The 24,211-nt window shown below is 47.8% G+C and overlaps 8 protein-coding genes across 8 annotated transcripts; 4 read left to right on the top strand and 4 right to left on the bottom strand.

The window, feature by feature from the left end:
• Window positions 1–393: 393 nt before the first annotated feature.
• On the top strand, window positions 394–3,335 carry N7478_012282 (DEAD/DEAH box helicase; the record flags this gene model as incomplete). The annotated part of the gene is made up of 2 exons (XM_056928496.1): window positions 394–659; window positions 740–3,335. The coding sequence occupies 2 exons, from the start codon at window positions 394–396 to the stop codon at window positions 3,333–3,335; spliced, it is 2,862 nt and encodes a 953-aa protein (XP_056773054.1).
• Window positions 3,336–4,127: 792 nt separating this feature from the next.
• On the bottom strand, window positions 4,128–9,278 carry N7478_012281 (uncharacterized protein; the record flags this gene model as incomplete). The annotated part of the gene is made up of 1 exon (XM_056928495.1): window positions 4,128–9,278. The coding sequence occupies one exon, from the start codon at window positions 9,276–9,278 to the stop codon at window positions 4,128–4,130; it is 5,151 nt and encodes a 1,716-aa protein (XP_056773053.1).
• Window positions 9,279–10,763: 1,485 nt separating this feature from the next.
• Window positions 10,764–11,289, bottom strand: N7478_012280 (uncharacterized protein; the record flags this gene model as incomplete). Its single annotated transcript, XM_056928494.1, is given in 3 exon segments — window positions 10,764–10,781; window positions 10,801–10,964; window positions 11,082–11,289. 3 exon segments carry the CDS (start codon window positions 11,287–11,289, stop codon window positions 10,764–10,766), a joined length of 390 nt encoding a protein of 129 aa, XP_056773052.1.
• Window positions 11,290–12,121: 832 nt separating this feature from the next.
• Window positions 12,122–14,325, top strand: N7478_012279 (uncharacterized protein; the record flags this gene model as incomplete). Its single annotated transcript, XM_056928493.1, has 6 exons — window positions 12,122–12,180; window positions 12,247–12,281; window positions 12,375–12,444; window positions 12,513–12,680; window positions 12,745–13,094; window positions 13,160–14,325. The coding sequence occupies 6 exons, from the start codon at window positions 12,122–12,124 to the stop codon at window positions 14,323–14,325; spliced, it is 1,848 nt and encodes a 615-aa protein (XP_056773051.1).
• A 1,621-nt stretch (window positions 14,326–15,946) lies between these two features.
• Window positions 15,947–17,456, top strand: N7478_012278 (Aldolase-type TIM barrel; the record flags this gene model as incomplete). Its single annotated transcript, XM_056928492.1, has 7 exons — window positions 15,947–16,155; window positions 16,194–16,261; window positions 16,339–16,451; window positions 16,516–16,634; window positions 16,693–16,722; window positions 16,778–17,255; window positions 17,331–17,456. The coding sequence occupies 7 exons, from the start codon at window positions 15,947–15,949 to the stop codon at window positions 17,454–17,456; spliced, it is 1,143 nt and encodes a 380-aa protein (XP_056773050.1).
• An 844-nt stretch (window positions 17,457–18,300) lies between these two features.
• On the bottom strand, window positions 18,301–19,479 carry N7478_012277 (Choline transport protein; the record flags this gene model as incomplete). The annotated part of the gene is made up of 2 exons (XM_056928491.1): window positions 18,301–18,865; window positions 18,977–19,479. The coding sequence occupies 2 exons, from the start codon at window positions 19,477–19,479 to the stop codon at window positions 18,301–18,303; spliced, it is 1,068 nt and encodes a 355-aa protein (XP_056773049.1).
• Window positions 19,480–20,653: 1,174 nt separating this feature from the next.
• N7478_012276 (RidA family protein) lies at window positions 20,654–21,127 on the top strand (the record flags this gene model as incomplete). Its single annotated transcript, XM_056928490.1, has 2 exons — window positions 20,654–20,765; window positions 20,823–21,127. 2 exons carry the CDS (start codon window positions 20,654–20,656, stop codon window positions 21,125–21,127), a joined length of 417 nt encoding a protein of 138 aa, XP_056773048.1.
• A 396-nt stretch (window positions 21,128–21,523) lies between these two features.
• Window positions 21,524–23,448, bottom strand: N7478_012275 (fungal specific transcription factor domain-containing protein; the record flags this gene model as incomplete). Its single annotated transcript, XM_056928489.1, has 4 exons — window positions 21,524–21,713; window positions 21,772–22,760; window positions 22,816–23,213; window positions 23,388–23,448. 4 exons carry the CDS (start codon window positions 23,446–23,448, stop codon window positions 21,524–21,526), a joined length of 1,638 nt encoding a protein of 545 aa, XP_056773047.1.
• Window positions 23,449–24,211: the final 763 nt, after the last annotated feature.

Raw genomic sequence — 24,211 nt, 5'->3', positions numbered from 1 at the left:
TGTCGGCAAATGAGTTCAAATGTCTCATAAAACAGGCAAATCCCTAAACATGGGGTTGGGATTACATTCTGCTGTGTTTTCGGATCGCGAGAGCGGATCACCTAATGATACCATCTTGGGTTGCGTGCGGAAGGAAAAGTATGAAGCCAATGAAACCCTCGGGATGGGCGGCTTTAGTGGATAGAGGTCGAAAAACGATGGATCTGCACCTTACTCCGTAATAAGTTCTTGTAACCGTACCAAAGCCCAAGGGAAGAAGGTCAGCCGAGTTTGCTGACAACTGGTCACAACCTTAATTCAGCGCCCTGTCATGTGACCGCGCGTGGTTACGCGTGACACAGTCGCGTCTCTTGGCGACTCTCGGTCTGCTTTACGACGACGGTATAACTCACCATGGTATTTAAGCCCTTCAAACCTCCTTTGATAAGGAAGCCTCAAGCAGAAGGTGCTACCGAAGATCAGGATTCATCAACACTCAAGCCCAATTCCCAGAAGGAGGAGCAGACGTCCACATCTGGAACAGGAACGACACCAGCACTTGGAGCACGGAAGCCTCTGCTTCAAGTCAGAAACGTGGGGAAAGATTCCGGGGCGCAGGCCACGCCTGGATCCCAGCCTATCAGGTTGGTAGGTGATGAGAGGTTTTACAATGTTCTCTGGTACGTATCTTGAAAATTCTGTGATGGCCAATCCCGACGCCCCATCGCCGGTCTGGCGTTAATTGTTTTATTCATATTAGGAGAAAGCCCACCACTAAGAAGAACAAGACCTGGGATGGCGACGGTATACTTACAGCCCGTGCGGGGAGTGTCTTATTGCGAGATGTTGGTGGAAAAGACATGGGCCGGGCGGCGTTTGAATCCGAACTCGAGCCCGGGAAGATGCTTTATGTGAGCGGCAAAGAGGTCGAGATTGAACACGAAATTCCTCGCAGAGAGTATCTAGCTGGGAAGAACTTTCTACAAGTTGGGAAACCAACCTCCACCCGGCCGAAGCTCCCAACAAAATCATTGGCCATGCTACAAAGAAATGGTGAAAGCAACTCCTTAGGTCGCACTGGATCATTGAAAAGAGGCTCATCAGCCATGGACGGCGAATCCAAAGATCACTCCGGGTTTGGTGCCTATAAGAAGCCTTACGTTGATGATAAAATCATGCCAAGCAATCCAGCTAAGATTGTTCCTCGCCATGATCCAAACGCACCAGGAGCTTTGGTTATGCCACGACCAACATCCGTTCCCAATGGAAAGCATATCGTCGATGTAGTTGTTGATCCACTTTTAACGAAGTCATTGCGACAACATCAACGGGAAGGTGTACAGTTTTTGTATGAATGCGTCATGGGAATGCGGTCGTTTAACGGAGAAGGAGCGATTTTGGCCGACGACATGGGACTGGGCAAAACATTACAAACTATTGCTTTGTTGTGGACCCTTCTCAAGCAAAACCCGATCTATGGGGATCCTCCCGTGATCAAGAAGGCCTTGATCGTCTGTCCAGTCACTCTTATCAATAACTGGCGAAAGGAATTTCGCAAGTGGCTCGGTAACGAGCGTATAGGCGTATTCGTCCTTGATAATAACCAGAGGCGTCTTACCGATTTTACTAAAGGGCGATCCTACAACATTATGATCGTTGGCTATGAGAAGTTGAGGACCGTTCAAGAAGGCTTGACAAAAGGTGCTGGCGTAGACATTATCATAGCAGACGAAGGTCATCGACTCAAAACACTGCAAAACAAAAGTGGACAGGCTATTCAAAACCTGAACGCTGCAAAGAGAGTCATTCTCTCTGGTACTCCGATTCAAAACGACCTGAAAGAATTCTTTGCTGCGGTTGATCTCGTAAATCCTGGAATCCTTGGTACATTCAAAGGATTCATCCGAGAGTTCGAAACGCCCATTGTGCGTAGCAGACAACCAGAAGCGACAAGAAAGGACATCGAGAAAGGAGAATCCCGAAATGAAGAGCTCCGAGAGCTCACATCCAAATTCATTTTACGACGAACAGCAGATATTCTAGCCAAATATCTGCCCCCAAAGACAGAATATGTCCTCTTCTGCAACCCAACTCGCCCGCAAGCAAACATCTATCAGGCTGTCCTCGCATCACCCATATTCCAATCAGCAATGGGCAACGCCGAAAGTGCTCTCCAACTCATCACTATATTGAAGAAACTCTGCAACAGCCCCTCGCTCCTAACAGCAAAAAACAACGACAACTCACCCAACGAAACAATTGCCGCCCTCCTCTCCTCCATCCCACAGAATCTCATGCGCAATTTCTCCCCTTCCGCAAGCGCAAAAGTCCGAGTCCTCGATCAAATCCTCGATAACATGCGAAACAACACTACAGAGAAAATCGTCCTCGTCTCAAATTACACATCGACCCTCAATCTCCTCGCATCCCTTCTATCATCCCTCGGTCTTTCCTTCCTCCGTCTAGACGGAAGCACTCCCGCCCAAAAACGGCAACCCCTCGTCGACGAATTCAACCGCCAACCCGCAGATAAATGCTTTGCCTTCTTACTTTCCGCCAAAGCAGGCGGAACAGGTCTCAACCTTATCGGCGCAAGTCGGCTCATTCTTTTCGACGTGGACTGGAATCCCGCGACAGATATGCAAGCTATGGCTCGTATCCATCGCGACGGACAAAAACACCATTGTCGCATTTACCGTGTCATTTTGAAGGGTAGTCTTGAAGAAAAGATCTGGCAGCGACAGGTTACCAAGCTTGGTCTTGCAGATAGTGTAATGGAGCACAAGGATAGTGTTTCGCAGTTTTCATCTGCCGAGTTACGAGATCTCTTCCGTCTTGACGAGGAAAGTAGTTGCCAAACTCATGACCTGTCAGGCTGTGACTGTGGAGGAAGGGGGTTTACTGCCTCGACCTTCTCATCGTCTTCAGCTCCTGCAACGCCTAATCCGAAGGATGGGAATGCAAATGGAGATGATGACTCTGAGCTTTCGGAACTAAGTGATGCCCCCTCTGACGATGAGGAAGAGGATGTCAAATTCCCAAAACTAATGAAAGCATCCGAAGTCGACATGGACGCCCAAGAACGCTCTATCCACGAATCTTCGCGAAGAGGCCGGAAACAGAAAGAATCAATGCATCAGTCTTTAGCACAATATGCGCACATTGACCCCTCGCTTCTTTCTAATGCCGATGATGAAGAAGAGATTGCTTCAGCCGTTGATGACGATGTACTCCTTTCTTTATTGAAAGATGAATGTAATCGGATCGGGTATATTTTCAAAAAGGCCAGCAGGGCTGAAGTTGAAGTTAAAGTTGGATTGAAGGAAAATGATGAGATTGTTAACTCTGAAAATTGATATATGGAATACATACAATACATGCATGAGACTAGGGATATGAAAGAACTTTACTTGAACCTTTCACGGTTTCCCTTGACAGCTACGAGTTTCAGACTAGGGATATCCTCTGTCCAATCATCTTCCTACTTAATTTTCAACCTATGTAGAGCTTCCGGTACAGATAGCCATGTACCAGACGGTAAACGTTAATATAGGGCCAAGAGAGTTTCTTCCGATGAACATTATCGGCCGCCCAAGATATGAGATGACACTATCAAAATTGTATTCAACTCATGATATACTATAGCATTAAAGAAATCCTTGCCTGTTCAAATGTCTGAAATAGAAAAGTGGACATTCCTTCCAACTATACTACCTAACTAATGTATGTAATGCATGAAAATCGTACATATTGGATATTCCAGTAAAATGATCAATTGGGGGAAAAAATTGATAAATGAAAAAGGGATAGGTAGAACCTTGATGGAAGACATGACCAAAAGCCAGGATCACAGATGGCCAGAAAAAAAGCTGTCTAAATATACAAAAGAAAAGACACGAAGGTCGGAAAAGATAGACAAGATCTAAAGTAATCATGGACGCAAAATAAACGAGAAAAAGAAATGGGAAAAGGAAAGGAAGGAAAAGAAAGAACTGTAACCAAAAAGCCTCTGTCACCATGCACCAACCAACCCAAATGCTGATATCTTCCATCCATTCCACCACATAAGAATAGATCCGGGTATTTAATTCGATCCGATTCAACAGTCACAGATCAATATCTGCAATGGGCTGATATTAATTACAATATTAATATCGTAGCTTGCCCACAATTCCAAATGTATAAGTTGCTTCAGCCTCGCTCTTCATTTGAATCATGTAAATCCGTTGCGTGCTTGTAGTAACACCACCCTGCTTAGCGACACTACCGTTATTATCTTCATACACAGAAACAGCAATGCCAGTACGTGCAACGCGCTCAAAGGCACTCTCAGGTAAACAGACATCCAAGAGAACCTCACCGCGGGTCTTTCCACGGATAACGATACGTTTCTCTGGATCTGCGCGGGGTGTCGCTGCACCAGAACTAGGTGGTGAAATATCACCATATGCACCGCTACCATCGCTGCGGCCGCTGCCACTAACTGCTGTACCAGGGCGAGATGGGTTCTTCGGCGTAGCAGGCATGATTGTTAACCGGGCAGCACCCATATCGCGCCATTTAGAGGCTGATTCCCGAAGATACATTCGAATTTTAGCGTTTGAGAGACCGATTCCGTCTGCGCCTTTGATGGCCGCGGCGATACGACCGATGCCGGATGATGGGGAGGGGGCGTCTCCTGAGTCTCCTGAGCCGGAGTATAGACTTTCTTCGCGGCCGTTGCGAGATGTTACTGTTGATCGGGAGATGTTGAACATCTTGCTTCCTGCACCGAAGCGCTTAAGGGCTGAGAACGCGCTGCTCATTGTTCCGACACTGCTTTCGGAGCCTTCGGCGAGGGAGCGGGGAGAGCTGTTTGAGGCGCGGTAGCTCTTTCTACGGCGGGGGAAGCCAAACCAGTTTCCACCGGACTTTTCGGTGGTGGGTTCAAATGTTGGCATTGTGTCGTTGAAGGGCCCACGGGCGTTTTGGAGAGCGATGTAGGTTGGGTTGTTGATGCGTGCTTGGTTGATGAGACTGTAGAGGCTGTCGCATTCGTCGGGGTTTCGAGAGCGGAACATGATGTTGTTGCTGGATGTTATCTTAGAACGCTGAGTGGGGGGAGATCGGATACTGATATCAATGGCTGTGCCTCGACGGATGGGGACCAATGGGGTAAGCTCCATGGAGATGAGTGGCTTTGATCGAGGGTCGGCATTCATCTTGAATGCTTCGATAAGACCAGGGCTGACAGCGATGGCTAATTCATCGGGAATTAAAGTTTCCCAGTTTCCTTTATCAGTCCATGCAAAAAGGGTTGCGACCGCCTTCGATGATTTGGCTGGCTGGAGTGGCACAGTTCTATAACCGCTTTGAGATGCAGAATTAGAAGGAGACAATGAGCTCGTCTCAGACGTTGCTGTGTCAACACGCTTTGGCTTAGGCAACTCGCTTAGCTCGCTTGCATCCTCGTCGTCCGATGCAGAAGCCTCGGAGTACGAGTCTGAATCAGAGTCTGACCTTGAGTATTCTGAAGAGGAATAGCTATAATGGCGGACGGTCGATGCATCTGAGTCCGATTCCGTGTATGAATCAGAAGCTGTGGATGGCTCATATTCATGTTTCAAAGGAGAAGAGCCCCTTCGCTTAAGCCCATTGCTTGATGGGCTAAGAACTGGAGAGTTGGAATGCTTTCTCCCAGCAGCAGAGCTTGGAGAGCGATGAGGTGGCGGAGGTGGAGGCGCCTCCTCGTGTTTTGACTTGCGACGAGACTTTCTTCTAGACTTTGTCGGGGTCTCTGGAGCTTCTTGATCCGGCAATGAATCCAGAGGAGGGTAATCTTCTTCTTCATCGTCAAACTCGGTTCTAGCGAGATCTGACAAATGGGTTTGACTGCTGGTGGTTCTGATCTTAGGAATCTGTGGCAAGTGCGCCGAAGGCACTGAAGAGACTCGCGGAGATTCAGGCTCAGGAGACTGCTGTTTACGAGGAGTCTTGGGCTGTGGGATCCGTGAAGCAGACTTGGGTTTGGGAGGGCTTGTTGCTTGACTGGTCTCACTACCTTCGCCGCCGTAGTATCTGATTTTAGTCGGTGTTGTTTCCACAGCCTTCTCCTCCACAATGGGCTCAGGAGGAACCACTTCAGAGGCCGGGCTATCGCCGTAGCGGGAGTGTCGTTTAGCCTTTGACCTTTTAAGTCCGTTTGGAGACCGTTCGGGGCTTGTCTGAGACGGTAGAGATGTAAAACCGGAGCGTGCTTGTTTTGCCGAGATTTCAGATCCTCCTGTAGTGTAATCTGTCTCGCGAGTCACGGAGGAATACAGAGAGCTTCTAGCCTCCGTGGCAGAGGAGCTGACGGTGCTCGGCTCTGAGTAATGCTCCTTGGGTGTAAAAGACCGTCGTTTCTCGCCAATAGGAATATCAATATCACTTGGGTTTGCTCGAGGTGGCGAGTCGCTAACAGAAGACTTCCGTGCTCTATGCTGCTTTGCGCGACTCATGAAGCTTTGGCTGCGGAAGATTGTCGGTGGAATAGGGTCTGAGCCCAATAGCGAGACCCATTCGACACCAATCTCGAAGTCGTCAATTCGAAGGGAGATCAATTCTTGCCAGTACTTCTCATCTCCGGGGGCACTGCGCAGCATAAGTACAATCTCACCAGTTTCACCACTGCGCGCCGAAACGCATCGAAGATCCATAGGCGGGAACAGCAGCCAGCGATCAGAGTGGTCGATCTCGCAAATCATCAGGTCACCACCAGATTCACTTCCAGAAGGGTTGTCTCGGTAAAGCAATTCAGCTCGACAATCGACCAATTGGCCACTTGAGTGGTAAAGAGAGAAGTTGAAGAAGTCACGGGCTCGGACACGGCGAGTTTGGTCGACAACCACATTTCGGGCAACTGCCAGAGTCATAGGGTCTCTAGCACGAGTTGAATCTATCCTAGCAGCAGATTCGTCTTCGAGTCTTGCTCTCTCATCCCGGGCGCGCTTTCGGGCATCTAGCACGAGGCCTTGGTAGGCTGTGGCGATTTCCTCGGCCTTAGGCGATGGCTGCAAGATGTTGATACCCTTGAAGCTCTTGGCTAGGTACTTCAATCGCACCAAAGGTCTCTTTAACAAATAGGCCACATCTACCTTCTCTCCATCAGCATCCACCACGTCGCCGTTCTCGTCTCTCTCCATGCCTTCATCCAAACTCTTCGTATCGTCATTGCCGTCCGCTTCACCCTCTTCTAGGGGAGCAAGATTCACGATGACATCCTTGAAGCCAAGTCTCCACGCTTTCAGGTACTCGCGATAGACTCTCTGCGCACCTTGGGCCCAGTTCAACAAGGCATCTGTGTCGTTTTGTGGGATGCGCTTGTGCAGTGTCTTCAGTCGTTCAATCGCAACACCCATGTTGACTATGGGCTTAGAGAAGTTAAGGTCATCTTTCGGATCTAGCGATGGCTGGAACAAACCAGCGGCGATGGCTGAATCAGATCGGGAGAGGACACAGGTCAATAACACCGGGATGACGCCACCAACAAGCGTCTTCAGCTCTCGCATATATTTGGTCTCATCGGCAGACAACTCGGCCAGGAGATCAGGGACGGTGGCACTAGCCAGCCGACTCTTATTAGTCCGAATGCTTCGTGCAGATCGGATACTCCTGCTTCTGGAAGCGGGGACAGAAAGAACAGACATAAGGTCGTTATGGGTCGTTAGTCGACGTTTCAGCTGTGATGAGACCGCAGGAAGCGAATCCGGATCGAACTGATCCTTCTGTTCGTCGGCCTCTTCCGGATCCTCTGCCAACGTGGGTTCGGCCTTCGCGGTGGCGGTGGCTGCAGCCTTCTCAGGCGCAGATGGCGCAGATAATGTTGACCCCTCTGGACGAGTACTCAGCGTATCGGATGAGGCAATAGTGGATAGTCGATGGTACCCTGTGCTTGGGAATGGTTTCTTGCGGCCAAGCGGAACAGGCGCATTATTTCCTGATACCTCCGAGATTTCTGAACCTAACTGTATCTCGGATTCAGATGGCGCGAGGCTGTCTTCATACACGGAATCCTGTATTTCGTGCGTGGCCCTCTCGGCTTTAGATCTTGGCGGCGATTTGCGAGATCTATCAGCACTCACTCGCTTAGTATCCGACACAGGCTCGCCATGATGAGACTTTCGTGGTCTGTCACTTGACGAAGTGCGATCTTTATCCTTGGACTGTCGACTGTGGGAGCTCTTTGGGCGTAACTCGCTTTCAGGTAGCGTATCAGATGTCAAGCTGCTCACTGTGTCGGTATCAACCAACCTCTTGGATCGTCTTTCTCGTGCGGACTTGATATCAAGGGGACCAGGCATATCACGCTTGCCATCGTCGAGAAAAGGGTCCGGCGTCTCCGATAACCAAGCCTCGATCTTCGTTCCTCGGTTTGCGACGGGCGGAGCAGGTCTGGGAGGTTCTGGCTTGGGCAATGAGAACATCTTTCTAGACTCATCGAGCATTTGTGTGAATATGCCACCCTTTGGTACCTGTGGGCCTCTGGCGCGTCTACGCGACAACTCCGAGAAGTCGGCCTCGCTTTTCGCCCAATCTCCTGCATCTTCCGGTGGTGGAGATGCTCGCTTATGCTTGTCCGATATCTCCGATCTTATCACAGACTTGGGGCGATCTGTCTCCGTCTCCCAATCACTGTCGGCAACTGACTCCGGGCGCTTTCGAGGCGTAGACTTCCATTCCTTCGTAGGCTTCGCTCCCGATCGAGGGGTTTCACGAGTCCTGTCCGGAAGTTCCCTCTTGATATCTTTCTTCGCACGCGGGGTATCCTCTTTTTCATTTGTAGTATATTCATTGATGCGTTTCGGGGCCGGCAGATTCCGTGTAGATGTCGATCCTACCGTTGTCGTCGAGCGATTTCTTCGCCAGTGCTCATCACTGATCACTCGTTTGCGCGGTGTACTGTGACTTCGTTTCCTCGTTTGCGCCACAGGACCTTTGGCAGTTTTTTCCCTGGGCGCTCTTCCAACTTCCGACTTTGGTTTGACGGTCACCTTGGCTATCGGTGTCGATTTTGGTGTCGATTTTGCTTTCTCTTTCTCTTTCTCTTTCTCTTTCTCTTTCGCTTTATTCTCGTTGTTGGTACCTTCATCATCATAGTATACACCGTCGTCGATCGTGATTACCCCGCCTCCTTGTTGTTGCCATTTTCGCACTCTGGAGCGAACTGTGTTTGTATCGTGGGCCCCGAGCGGCTGGCCAATATCCAGTGTCTTTGCTGGGGTTGATTTGGTATTCCCTCCCGTGTTGGAGGGACGATTTGGAGTCGCAGGGGACGGCATCGATGGTCTATATGAAGATTGACATATTGATTAATATCTGGAATTCGGAAGGAGGAGGAGAACTAGTGTATCGAGTACAGTAGCTGTTGTTGCCAGCTCGGGAAGACACATGGGAGGAATGTTTGGGATGTTGAACATGCAGTCGATCAATATTGAACTTACCACTGTGGACAGACACAGATGGTCTTAATCACAGAATAAGGAGCAGCATTTGCTTCTTTTTTTCGTTCTGTCTTTTGTTGAACTGATTGACTTGCGCCAAAGAGCGAGGGGGATGTAAACAAGGGCGATTAGGCGGTGATCAGCCGATAAGCAGTCAAGCCTGGACTTCCCACACTAAGTTCGGCTGCCGGGGAAACCACGCGCTGCTGATCTGCGCGATCTAACCGATGACTGATGACTGGGTTCAGGGATTAATTATGCAAGGTTTTCCAGAAAAGAGAGACGATCTGCTGCGTGTGATTTGATCCGGTGCGGACTTTTTTTTATTTCTTCTTTTTTAGTGCCTTCAGAAGTACAGTAGCGTACACTGTCAAGGCCTCGGTGGGCTTGGCATCGCCAGTTTTGACCCTTTACGCAGCTGAGAGAGAAATGTGGGGAGTGGTATATGTTAAGTGTAGACTAAGAGGGGAATAAAAGGGTTCAAATAAGAATAACTGGGACTAGGGAAGTTTTTATTGCCGGTTGCGCGGCCTATCGTGGTGCATTGGGCGTCATAGCTGTCTGATTATGGAGTTGGACAAAGTTGACCCTCTTTAACGCATACATACTCGCTTGTCTTGTTTTGTGCATAAATAGTGCAAGTTCAAGTTATTTGCTGAGAATCAATCTCGATCTATTCAAGTTCTTTTACTACTCTCCAATCCCCCTCCATCTATACTGACTCTCCTCCTTATGAAGTCATGATCGGGCCTCCTCTTCCCCGATCTCGATTTTGACCGAGACAAGCACTATTCGTGCCATCCCAGTTTGAGATTGAAAATCTTCCCCACCATGTCCACTCACATGCGGCTATGACGGAGGTGTGCTACTCCGCCTTCTGCCTATCGGCTGACTCGTGCTGTCGCTTTATGGCGGTCGAGAGGATAGTCATACTCTGGTAAAGATAGTCTAAACGGAGGGAAAAAAAGAGAGAAAAAACAAATCAGCTAATACTCTCCCAATCTAGTGGTAAAAACTTACAAAATGGAATTACAATCCAGATAAAATTCATCAGGAAGTAATAGATCCAGAAATAGTACCCCTCCGGTCGGCTATAGGGCCGATCGTGAACATAGTGGTCAAACAAGCTGGTAGCATAGTACAGTGTATCGCCGTAGAGATGGCTCATACACACAACGATTTGGAACGGGTGGCGCAAGGAATGCCGCGTTGCGGTCAGATATGCAACCACGAAGCACAGTGGGCCCCACAAGAGCTGAATGACCCAGTGTCAGCAGTTGATACAGTTCTAGTCGGAAGGACCGGTCTGGACTGGATCTAGGTCTAGTCTTCCTTAGGGCTCTTGCGGATATGTACTTACCACCGTGATAGTCTCCATACACAGGACCAGGGTGTCCGAAGTCATGTATCGAGAATCCGACAGTGCATATTCTTTCCATAGCTGCCCGAAGAGATCCTGAGCTGAAGCCATGTGCTTATGGTTCAGCATAAAATACCCCTCGAAGAAACAGTGCAAAGTTCCAGCTATTGAAATAATTCATGTTAGTTCAATTATTCTTCTTGTTTTTCTTATTCAGGAAGCTCCATTCTTTCTGTGTTGAGCATTGTCTTCCTAGCACACTTAGATAGGACAGGTCATACAGAGCACAAACCACAGAATGGCAATCCGATCCGCCATGCGAAGCGCTGGTCGCACATGACTGGCCACTGCAAAGGTCAAGCCGAGAAGGAGCGTACATCCTCCACTTGCCAATGCTAACAGCTCAAGAACGGGGCTTTGGTTGGGTGCATAGCCGACGATGTTGACCCCCAGAGGATAATAAGGATGGGACTCGGAGCCAGCTGGCATTGTGGACCAATTGTGATTTCACCAAAAATCTATGATGTTTTGTGCGCGACTTGATTTATGGAGCTTCCAACTCAATTCATATGGACGCGTGATCAAGATCTGGGAAGGAACACAGTTAGTAAACTGCGCATTTCCAAGTATAGCGGCAATTATCAAGCGCGTACTAACTTCAATGTTGGATGCTCAACTTGAGACACTTGAAGTTCAGCTTCTCCTTACGCTCGCATCGATGTACTTGCCCAACTGGAAATGGTGGATCTACGGTCCTGCACAGCTAAGCCAATCGGAGGTTACCTGCAAGCCGATAGCTTCTAGAATAAAGAGATGTCTAGTCCTTGGGATAATTATATTCAATTTGAATTAATTAAAAGCTATTTTCCTAATTACAACTAACTTGAAGTAAGGACACCTGTTACTAGTCCTAACATTGAAGTAGGTAATTAAGCTTGTGTAGGTACTGTACTATGCTCCGTGACATATACTGGGATTCGCCTGTAACATCCCCCACCTTGAAAGCGTTTGAGTAACCCAGGGCTGAACATGCAAAAAACCTGTATCTATAATCCAGAAAGATTAATCTCATTTTTATAATGAAGAACTTCAGATCAACTCAAGACTCAAGAGATGGGGTAAGATGCTGCCTCAGGCCGATATCAGCTATCAGCCGACGCGGCTATTCATGGCTCCACGGAATCTCCAAGTTCCTCGATCCCCCCAGCTTCGTACCGTGATTCCCCGATTGTTTAAATGGCGTCCTGGTGTCTGCCACTCCGCAATTAAGGCTTCCGATACTAATAGCAGATCCCTGGGTATTGACCCTTCACGATCCCCAATGGAATCACCACCGGGCATCGCCGCCCTGTTCGTCATTACATTCGATATCAGGACCGGGTAAGTAATCGTCCCCCTAGAAGCTCCGAGGGCGAAGGAGGGGCACATCACTGATGTCTTGTGCAGATATGTGGTTTCATGGAAACGAACTGCACCAGGAGGTAAGAACATATCTATTATCTAGCAGCCTATTCACCAACCAAATCAAGATTACCCCTCTGCTGGCGCAAAGCTGTCCTAACACGATCCCATAGTTGACATCGAAGGGGTGGTGGAATACAAATCACTTCCCTCGGGATTACACAATGTGAGAGAGGACCTGGTGTAAGTTATATAATTATATCTTAAGCTTACCCAGTTTCAACTTTAACTAATCGTTGTTCTTTTTCTAGGTACTTCGTCGACGGGCAGTATGCAGGCATCAGCGCGTTCGTGAACCTCCCCGCCGCCGAAGAAGAGCGCAATGCTCGAATGTTCGCGATCGGAGTCTTAGTTCCTCTAAGCTCTGGAAGACTCGGAAAAAGTTGGAGACATGCTCCGAAGCTAAAGGAGCTGACACTGTATGTTGCACTTAACGTGCAAGAACAATGGCAACACTCGACTAACCTAAATCGCGACCGATAGTAAATACGCCGCGGACAGGAACGATCTACAAACACTTTCCGATTACTGGGACGCATTTAAGATTGGAGGCACTGAGTCCTCAGCGAACGAGTCTCCTGTCGAGTCACCTTTGAGCCTTCGATTCCGACCGGGCGATAGGCCACCAGCGAGCAGTCGCAATCGAACATTCAGCGACGCAATGGTGTTAGAGACGTTTAGGCCGGCCTTGACGCCCTTTCACCCTGCTTCATCACTTCCGGACTTTCTCGACTGCTTCGGTCCTCTCATATTCCCCCTGTACAGGGCAGCTCTGTTAAGGAAGCGTATTCTCTTCATGACTGAAGCACCAGTACATACGCCATGCAACTATGGTAATTTGACCTATTTGGAAAACATCTTACTATTCGCTCTCCTTGCTAATATGATCTAATAACAGTGTATGACCTCTCGCTACTCGCATCTCTACCAAATTCCCTTCTCCAAACATTACCAACAGATCGCACCCCGCCCCTACGACCCCGCCCACTATTCAACATCGGCATTCACGACATCCCCTTCCTCTCTACATTCGACCCCTCGCGAACAAACTTCGACACAGAGACAGACCCAAGCTGGATCGCATGCTCAACAGACAGCGTCCTAACCATGAAACCCGATCTCTACGATGCCCTCGTCACTCTCCCCCCTACATACTCCCAACAAGCCTCCGAACGAGTATTCCCAACAATAAACCTAGTAGACCACTCAAGCACAAAGCACAACTCGAACCAAAGAGTCCAACTCAAAGCAACTCAACGCGACGCACGTCGTTACGCAATGCTCCGAAAAGGTCTCCGCCAATTCACATCCACCCAAGAAAGAACATCAGATACAGACGACTCCGACACCGAATCAACATACTCCGCAAGTTCGATTGTTGAAACAGTCTCTTGGACAAGATTAGCATATACATCATTTATATGGTGGGCGTCTGCAGGTGAAAACCGCGACGGACTCTCACAAGAAGAAGAGGAACAACAAATAGAACAAGACGCCCGACTTCTGGCAAGCGTGGAAAGTCTCGCTTATTCTGCTCCTGCTCCTGCTTCTCTTCCTAATTCTACTACTCGGAGGGGCCCGAATCATATCGATGGCTCGGCACAGGAACCCCCCGAAGTTGCACTGGTAGCTTACTTCCGTCGTCTTACTACTCAGATCTTTTATACGCTTGCTGGTGCCATTGCGAGACATGATAATGATGGTGAAATGGAGTATAATGAGGTCCCTTATCTTGATGATACTGCCGAGGAGGAGATGGATATGTCTCTTTCTAATTCGAGACAGTCTATTACCGGTGATGATGGAGAGACACCTTTATTGCGGCAACGGTCGAGGGGTGGTTCATCTCGAAGGCATTCTGGATCAGAGTCAAATGGTCATGATCATGATCATGATGGTGAAGATCCGATTACAATTACTGTTGCTGATATGGCTGAGATGGGTCTTGATGTGTGGAGCGCTACTGATAGGATTTTTGTCGAGGAGCTTGTCTCGCTTTGGTGGGGACGCTCGGCGTATGTTGATAGCGCTCGCATACGGTGCTGCGGTATCTCCATATTGTAGACTTGTCCACAGCTTCTTTCATGGCCCTCATCTTTTTCCCATTTTCCTTTTTCATTCTTGACTCTTTGTCATGATACTCATCTGCGCTTATCTGGTTGTCTTGATTTATCATTTATGTACAGGATAGTCGGTCTATGTATGGTGGCTATGTGTTTTTACTTTCTGTACATTGTATATACCGGATAATGTCTGGCAAAGTTTTGGTTTTCCTTTCCGCTTTGGTGCTCTCCCCTTGCCGCTTTCTGCTCACTGAGTAAAACTGAGCACGCCCTGAGCAAAGTGCGGGAGCAGCCAAGTCAGCAGCTCGCCTCAATAAAATGCACTACGCTAGCCCTAATCAAATGTAATCGTTCACATAGCACTCTTGACTGTTCTCCCCTCAACGAAAGGCTGGCGTCATCAATGTGACGGTTAATCTTGTTTTTTTTTCACCTCTAGCTGGGAGGCAAATGTATAGTGGAGCCAACTTTATTGACATTACTATTCTACAGTATTCCACTCGCCGTGTCTTGTATCCGCGATGCTGTCTCCTTATAGCTGCGGAATAGAGCTAGTACCTATTAGCATGGTCGGTTGGATAGATATCAACTGATGCACTGCCGGGTATTAAGGGGGAATCTTCCTATAGGATGAAATCTGCTGTGGTTACTGTCTCATTTTGCGATATAGGAGTAGCCACTTAAGAGATTGGGCTCCTTAAATATTTTTGTTTGCACAACTATAAGGCAATTGAAGATCATAAGTAGATTGCGGCGCCCCCTTACCCTGATATCATCGAAATTAACACTGTCACAGCATGCCGGTGAGACAATTTCATCTATATTTATTCAACTACGCTTACAGGCTCTCCATACTTATCTCAGTTGATAAGTACAATTGTAAGTTAACATATGGTTCTAACTAACCGGTTTGCTCCACGCTCCGACAACGTACAGGAGTCACCTCGGTATTTAGTGAGGTATCGAGTGCAGGGGACCCCAACCACAGTTGTGTCACATCGTACCTTGCGCTCAAAACAAGACACACATTCAGTCGGCTTTGTCCCCAGTGGAGCGGTCGGTGGCATTGTAAGTACCTATAGCGGTTTTGGGGGGTACAGATAGGTAAGAGATGCAGGATAAGGAGATAAGAATGCGGGGATCCCTAGAAAGAAAAAAAGCTCTGAAGTCACAAAGCACCTTGGTAAAAGCTGCTCCAACAAGACTGATTTTGCTTCGGTACCGACACCGGGGCATTTAACCTTTTTATCATGCTGAAACGACCGGTGACCACGCCGCATATATTTCTGTCTGTACTGGCTGTGGTGATAAAATTATTGTATTCGAGTTTTGCTCTCTTCCCAAATACCTAAAGACCACAACCCTGGAGAAATATTGCTTTGCAGATGTTACAAAATATACCTGGGCGTCGGTAATTGTATTTCCGATACATCTAATTACGACCAGTGGGTCAAAGTTGTGGAATCTATATTCCCTCGCCTGATGAGTGGGTCAGCATTGAACACACTGGGCCTTGAGTTATGGAATGGAAAAAGCCGAAGGGCTTATATACCTGGTTGGTTTCCCCTCTCCTTCAACTCCTGTATACCCTCGAAATATCAAAGAATCATTGGTCAACGACAATGTCGCACATCTTGCAACCCACAACACTCGGCGATACGATTCCTTTACGCAATCGTATCTGCATGGGATCTATGACGCGCAATCGCTGCATCGATGGAAACAAGCCCACTCAGTCATCGGTGAAGCATTATGCCGAGCGAGCTCATGATGGCGTCGGGCTTATCATTGCCGAGGGCACATTTATCTCGCCTCACGGTGCAGAATGGCCGTACGCGCCGGTAATGTATGATAGCAGTCATGCGGCAGCTTGGAAGTGGTGACTGATGAGGTGCATCGCGAAGGGGGCAAGATTTTCTTCCAGCCCTGGCATCCTGGTAAGTAATGTCTGACATCGAGAACAAATCTCGAAAGAAGATCTAGCGAGGACGACAGCTCAAATAATTCCCCACAGGTCGAATTCAAAATGAAAACATGCCGATGCTCAAGGAGACCGGGTATCCGGTTCTAGCTCCATCTAAGATCAGAGCAAAGGGTGGCAAATTCCGAACACTAGAAGGGGTCCCAGTATGACTTGGCAAATCAAGGAGATTTTTTCTGATCGGCTTTTCTGATTGAATGCTTTTAACAGGGCCATACTGAGAACATTACCGAAATCGAGGATCCCAAGATCATTGTTGAGCAATTCCAGCAGTCGGTCTCTTTGGCAAAAGAGGCTGGATTTGATGGGGTTGAGCTCTTGTCGCAAGGGTAAGATCGTTGGCATGTATCGTTAATTGGCTATAGTACTAATCGACTGGTGTTATAGTGGCTATCTCTTGCACAATTTCTTGTGTTCGTGAGTAGTATCTCATCTTCTCATAGCCTGCAACCACATCACTGATATATTTTAGCCACTCCAATGCTCGGACCGACGCGTATGGAGGCTCACCGGAAAATCGGTGCAGATTCCCCCTCGAAGTCCTTGATGCGATCCTCTCTGTTTGGAGCCCGCGGTTTGTAGGCATCAAGATCTGCCCATCTGATGACTACAATGACTCTGTGGTCTCTTACGAAGAATTTACCGAGACATATACGTACTACATCAAAGAGCTGATGAAGCGTGACTTGGCGTTCATCAATCTTTCGCGGCGCGGGTGTGATGTAGGAAGAAACCAGGACGACTATTTCAAGTCTAATCCAAGGCCCGAAGGCAAGGAACTTCCGCCAAACTACGAACCTATGAAGCAATTCGCTTCTTTGATCAAATGCCCGGGCAGTAAGACTATGCTCATGGTGAACCACGAGTACACCGTCGCCGAAGCCGACGGGCTGGTCAAAACTGACCAGATTGATCTAATTACATTTGCTCGACCATTTATCTACAATCCGGTTCGTTGTGTTTTATACTTTCTATGTTATGCTATGTTATGTTGTTCTAAGACTAATTGCTATTTACCTCCCTAGGACTTGGTGACTCGTGTGAAGGCTGGTATTCCATTCGCGTCCAACGATCGTGGTGGCAAAGTCAATTATGGACCCTACCAATACCCGGATGAATACTACAATGACTGGCCTAGTGCTGTGTATTAGTTAGAAATATTAGAATTCTCTTGCAAGGCTTTAAGCTAGGTTCCCATATTAGAACTTCTCACATGTGTATGATATTAGGTCGAGAGGGTGAAGTCTTCAGGTTGCCTCGGGCATGTGGCTGTGACGGACACTGGCCGCACTGCCTGGGTTTCTCATGCTTTAAGAAAGCTCTAACATGACTTTCATTTCCAATTATGTCCATTTGCGATATAGAGCCCTGCAAGACACCCTTTCATGACATTCCACACTGTTTTCGGGCGCCGATAGATAGAAGGTCAATATTTCAATCGCTTGATGGCTCCTCTGCCAATATACGTCGATGTACATATTTCCCTCGGACCAGCCAGTCCACTGCAATGACTATAGCGACACCACCATAAGCAGCAGCGACGTAGTTTATACTTGTAAGTTGCTGGTCAATGAAAGTTCATCATGGAACAAGACTAAAGATAAAGATAAAGGAATCACTTACTACTGGGAGTTACAGGGTAGGCAGCAGGGAACGAGTACACCACAAGGGTGATAACAGTCCAGGCAAGCAAAATCCAGTTACTGATCAAACCAATGTTCCCCATCCAAAATGAACCACGAGCGAGGTTATTCCGGCCCTTGATAAGTAGACAGATGACAGGAATGGAATACGAGATATATAATAGGACAATGCAAGCAGTCACAAAGCTGTTAAACGCCTCCGAAGAGCCAAGGTATAAGGCCGAGAGGAGGGAAACAAAAAAGTGCTGACAATGTGCGCTTTCAGGGGCACTTGTAGTGTGGGATGGATCTTTCCCAGGTATTTGTGACCTGTTAGGCCTCCATCACGGGCGAAAGACCAGCAGAGACGAGACTACCAGGTCTGAGACGCTACTTGGCATCGGAAACCAGTAGCCAAAATCAGGGCACCCAGGACAGCGGCACCAATTCTGCTCTTGAGAGACTGGTAGAAGAGCTCCAGAATTGGAACGCCGGTCGATGTGGTGAGGAGGGCTTCAAGGTCGGTGATGCTGAAAAACATGACGAGACAAAATACCCAAGAAGTTATGAATCCCACGGCAACAGTGCTCATGATGGCTTTAGGAATGATCTTTTCAGGGCTTTTCACTTCTTCGGCCATATGCGTGGCCGCATCGAGGCAAACGAAAAGCCAATTTGGATTGATCAATCCCACCAGGAAGGCAAGTCTGCTGGATGACCAGCCGGTGGAGTTTGTAAAGGTAGCAAACACGAACTTGGGATCGCTGTAAGAGCCTGATGTGGCAGGCACGGTTATGAGGACCACAAGGAAGGAGACTAGCGAGATATACATGGATACCGTGGCGATGGTGGGCAACAGCTGCCCGACACAGTTGAAGAGAGAGCAGAACAGATTGGCGACGAGGTATCCCACAACGCTATGCCATGCTTGGGGGACACTATGAGAACCATCGTATCTCAGTTAGCAAACAGAAAGTGTTTGGGGAGGGGGCGAAGATAGGAAAGATGGGGGATGAGATTGAAGTGAAATGAAAAGACGAGAAACTAACAAGTCCGGGTGTGTTAACTGCCAAACTCCCACTAAGAGCGTCCCAAGTCCCAAGGCACTGCTCGCAGTGGTGAAAATCGCAGCTACCCAAGACACCCAACCACACAGGAAAGCCAGCCCATTGGCATACTTTTTCGGCGCCAATTGTGTCGTCCAGAAGTACTGACCGCCAGCATTGGGCATGGAACTGGCCAACTCGGATAGTGTAACTGCCACCGCACCGGAGATGAAGGCCATGAGCGGAATAACCCAAACACTGACAACCGTGCCTCCAGAACTCAGACCGGTAACCAGGGAGACGGAAAAGCCAAACCAGGAACTTGTGAGTGTGAAACTTATACCCAGTATTGAAAGAGTGGAGAAGTTGCGAGTCATGTCCTGTGCATATCCCATATCTGCCAAACGAAAGGCATCGATATCGACAGCTTTCATAGCCCCGATGCCCTTCTCTGGGCAGAGGGGTCCGTCTGTCTCATCCATTTTCTTTTCACTTTCTACAAGCATTATGTCCGTGGCGATGATTATGATGATGATGATTATGATGATGATGATTATGATGATGATGATGATTATGATGATGATGATGATTATGATGATGATAACAACGATAGTGCCTGGAATTCAAGGAAGGATGATGGCACGGAAGAAACTCTGCGAAGAGTGGGGTATAGTTGAGGATTCGTTTTCACTCTAGAACAGGGACAGCGTAGAATTTATATCATATGAGCATCTATTGCCCATATCGGAACCGGAACAAGCCTCTCAAAGTAATGATAACAGGAAAGATAATAAAAGAACCATTGCTTTACAGTTATACCGAACTAGTTTATCTCGGCCAAAGTGGTTGGTAATACTGGTCGAACCCCGAGATTAGGCAGGATAAGATCGGATAAAGAGTTCAGATAGCGAAAAACCACGCAAGATTTATACTTTAAATTGTTGTTAGATATCTAGATAGTGAGTGTGGAGAAATCCCCATCCTTGTACACGGGGGAGGTGCGTATAAGCTTTCTTAGTATTTTCACAAATACGAGGCATTGCGGGCGCTATGGATGTTGAAACTACTGGCATACAAGGATTACAGTTCCTTAAGCGATTAGAACATTGGAATGCGTTGCTTGACACTTTCTGGTCAAGTTTGAGCGACTTGTTAGTGTACTGTATCCATCTCGGAATGTATAGATGAAAACAAGCATCGGCTAATTGAGACGGGCGATCTACTGTATATTATTTGAAACTTCAAGGCCGAGCCAATCAGCATGCCAGATTAGATCGATACTATACACAAGGCATTCTCGGATGCAAAGACTAAATTTGGTTGGTGGTTATATCCGCAGGTTCTGGGGTCCGCCTCCACTTCGGAACTTATTTATGCCATTTGATTGGCTAATAATATCCGGGCCATCGCCGCCGTCGTAAATGATACTAAAAATTACGCGGTTTGGATAAGAAGATTCTAGGTGGTATTATTAAGTCAATGATTGAGTAATATCAACGATGAGGTGATATCAAGTCAGGTTCCAGGCAAAATCCACGAGGCATATAAAGCTCATATCCGGGAAGCACTATCTCAATCATCCCCAATCAACTCTGTAGCTTTCTCCAGCTACAATCGCATCTTTCAACTTTTAGCTTCCAACTATTATCATTGTCATTTCAAAACAATACCCCAGTCAAAATGTCTCACTTGACCTACTACGCATACAAAGGTGTTGGCGAGCGCAACCAGAAGCAGTACCAGTACAGCCAGGCTGTGCGCATTGGTGACCGCATTGAATGCGCCGGTCAGGGTGAGAACAGCCCCAAACCCTAAATATACTATGGTTCACTTGCTAATGTTTACATAGGAGGCTGGAACCCGGAGACTGGCGTCATCCACCGCGAAATCAACGCCCAGATTGACCAAGCCTTCGAAAATGTTGAGCTGAACTTGAAAGACGCCGGCGGCAAGGGTTGGGACCAGGTTTTCCGTGTTGTCTCGTACCACGTACCTATCAACAATGAGGCTATAGATGCTATGGTGCAGAACTTCAAGAAGTGGTGTCCTAACCACAACCCCATCTGGACGGTCATCGGAGTGCCAAGACTTGGAGAGGACGATATGAGGGTGGAAATTGAGGTCGTTGCGCACATTCCAGAGGAAAGTAAATAAATTCATCCAAACACCAGATAAAAAAAAATTTTAGACGATAGATGAATGAATCTTTCTATTTTGGGGGTTTCCCTTCCAATTTTGTTTCATCATTTTAGGATCATGTTGATGTAGTTGAACTGTTAGGGTGAGTATTTCTCTGTGGGATACAATGACAGACACAGCAGCCTTCTTTTCCAGGGCACCTCACATATTGAATTGGGGTTTAGACCATATGTCCCCACATTTACAAGTTCGTGGTACCTACATGCAGCTCTTAAGGCTCGTACCGTCGAGGGGAAAAGGGGGGAAAGGTTTTCACATTAAGCCCTGTCTCATTGTGAGGTGAGAAGCAGGGATAGCAGAAAGAGATTATGGCCAGATAAGACACGACAATCAGTCAGGAATTTTATAGGCTCACGGTTTAGTGCGATGGGAGATATGTTCACCGAGTGTAAGTGGAGCATCGGCCTCAAAGCTCGGCACCGGTGGTAAATCGGGGAAATGAGGGGATACGGTCATAAAGTCCAAAGATTCGTGCAGAGCGAAGAATGCTGAGTTGAACCCATCATTATCAGCGGGCGGAAGTTCGTCGGTTATATCGTCACTATCACAGAAGTTCCAGTTAATGGAAGATCAGTTCTCATGTTTGAACACGCACTTACACAAGCCATGGGAAATCCTCGATAAAATCCACGTGGGAATCAAGATTATATCCGGCCGCCGTCCAGGCCTCTTTGGCTACTTTCATGATCTCCAGACTCACGTTTTTCCCCGTTGTTGTTCCGATGTTGACGACTTGTTCCAGACATTGAATGGCATCGTCGACGCTTCCGAACGCGTCACGGGCATATCCGATATCAGAGCCGGGTACCAAAACGTCGTATAGCAAGGTCGCACACGCGTAGACCAAGTACGTGACAATAATCCGATCCTGCTTGATGTCTGGAAAGCGATGGAAATAGACGGTATAAGCAAGCTGAATCAAATTCCGCGCTGACTGCATTGCAATGTCGATTGAACTTAAGATATCCAATGCATGAGCGGTACTCTCTTGTGCCTTTGATGGAGATTCAAAGAGACTAGAGTACACAAGACTCGGGCGATACAGTACCATTGAGATCAGATAGTAGGTGAAGCCGAGGTGTGAGCGCTGGATTTCCTGTGAGTTTGTGCCAATTGGCATCTCCGGATTGAAGAAGTGCAAGGAAGCTGGCAGACGCTCCTTCATAGCTTCCATGGCAGCTTTGCACTCATCCATAAAGTGTTGGACATGTTCAATATCGCCGGAGCTGGTGACAGTCGAGCATATGAGGGTGAGTATCTTGTCGGCAATGCGCGATAACTCTGCCATCGCTCGGATCCAAGCACAGTCAGTAGTAACCTCTGTCGATGGCAGCTGAGTCAAGATGTCTTCCGGTAGAGTGATATCAATTTGATTCTCCTGAAGACAAGAAGGCCGTCCCGTCATCAAGGCCGACATTCGCTCGTAGATATAAATCGACCAGAACAATATTTTGAGATGGTAGGTTGTTTGAGGATCCGCGTGGACAACTTGCTGTCGGTTTAGACCCAGTGCAAGGACGCTGCGGGCAGCATGGCCGACATACATAAACGCTTCATTCGCTTTCATGATTTGCAAAGCATATAGGGTCTGTTCGTGTATTGTTCAGCATAGCAAGTTAATTGGTCGAGGTAAAACCACTTACTTTAAGTACCAGAACCTGAATTCCGCCTACAGTCGGGTCTTCGAAGTATTTTACGCCAGCGTCTGCCCGCTTGGAGAGAATCTTTGACCATTTCTCTAGAAATCCTGAATCTTCGTTTTTCTGAGAACACAGCACGCATGCTCCAATAGCCAGCACCATCTGGATGATCCGCCGACCATCTGAACTCACACAGTTATCAGGATTCTTAGAGATCTCCTTCCAATCATGCAGGACGACCGAGTAATCCAGAATCGGGGCTTGAGGATGAATATATTTGAAAAAGCCTCGAATCAGCTCCTCTCCCAGTTCTTGGGGAAAGAAGTCCGATTCAACCACAGCGTCACGGCGACCTTCGTTTGAGAATATGAAGTTCTGCATACCCCATTTGTCCAGCCCCTCTGGTAGCACTCTTGGCTGCGTGGAGAGTAACACTCCTGGCCTGCTGTTGTTTCTCTTTTTCTTTAAACGTTGGTAAATTCTCTGTACAAAGCAAAAATGCGACGACAGGCCTGTAGTTCACGATAAGTGGCGAGGAAAATAGTGTAGATGTAGAGATGCAAGTCGGAGCATACCGTAGTATTGAAATGCGCCCGTGTTGGGGTTAGTAGCAACAATTCCTTTTCTCACTTCCATGTGTTTATTGTATAGCTCGGGTTTTTTAGGTATGATATGAGTTGAAGCAGACCTGGGCTCTGTGGCAGCCTTTCTAGGTTCCAGTATGGCATTTGGTGTGGCATAGTGGAGAGGCCGCCGTCTGGGCCGCCCGCGCGGCTTTACCGGCTCAAAAACACATTCACGACCGAGTTGATCACATCCCTGACACGGTTGATGACCACTGCATTTGGTCTTGCGCGTACGACAATTCTCGCATGCCCGTTGTATGCGCGAGGGTTTCCGTGGCCCTGTCGAATGTGCATCCGCCATGTGGAAATAATGAATCCCGATCCTGAGGCTCTTTCTGATGTCCTTTCCCATGTGTCACGTGATCAGACATTCATGACATGGTCACTAAGCCTGAGCCCGTGCTGACGTTTACTCAGTGATCCTGAGCCTAAGCACCCTCTCAAAAGCGGCGGCGGCCCAGGTAGGAAGGCCCCATTATCCTATCTGTATAGGTGCATATACCTCTTGTATAAAGCATGTGTAAGGCGACAATAGCGATCATCGTGAAAATCTCTCTGTCTATAGATACCTCTACCGCTTCTGAAACCGCTACCTGTACTGTAAGCTCTACATAGATAGAAAACTGAGTGGAAAGACAGGTAGAAAGACATTTGAAAAGACATGTTGAAAATGGGGTTTTCCCCTATGATTACTACTATCCCCCGTACATGTATGTGTCTTCGCAAATGATTGTTTACGTATCTACTAGGCATTATAGAATGCCATGCAATAT

Source organism: Penicillium angulare, assembly GCF_028827245.1.
Source record: "Penicillium angulare strain IBT 27051 chromosome Unknown utg000011l_segment0_segment0, whole genome shotgun sequence".
NCBI classification, from domain to species: Eukaryota; Fungi; Ascomycota; class Eurotiomycetes; order Eurotiales; family Aspergillaceae; genus Penicillium; species Penicillium angulare.
This window is presented reverse-complemented; position numbering and strand designations above follow the sequence as displayed.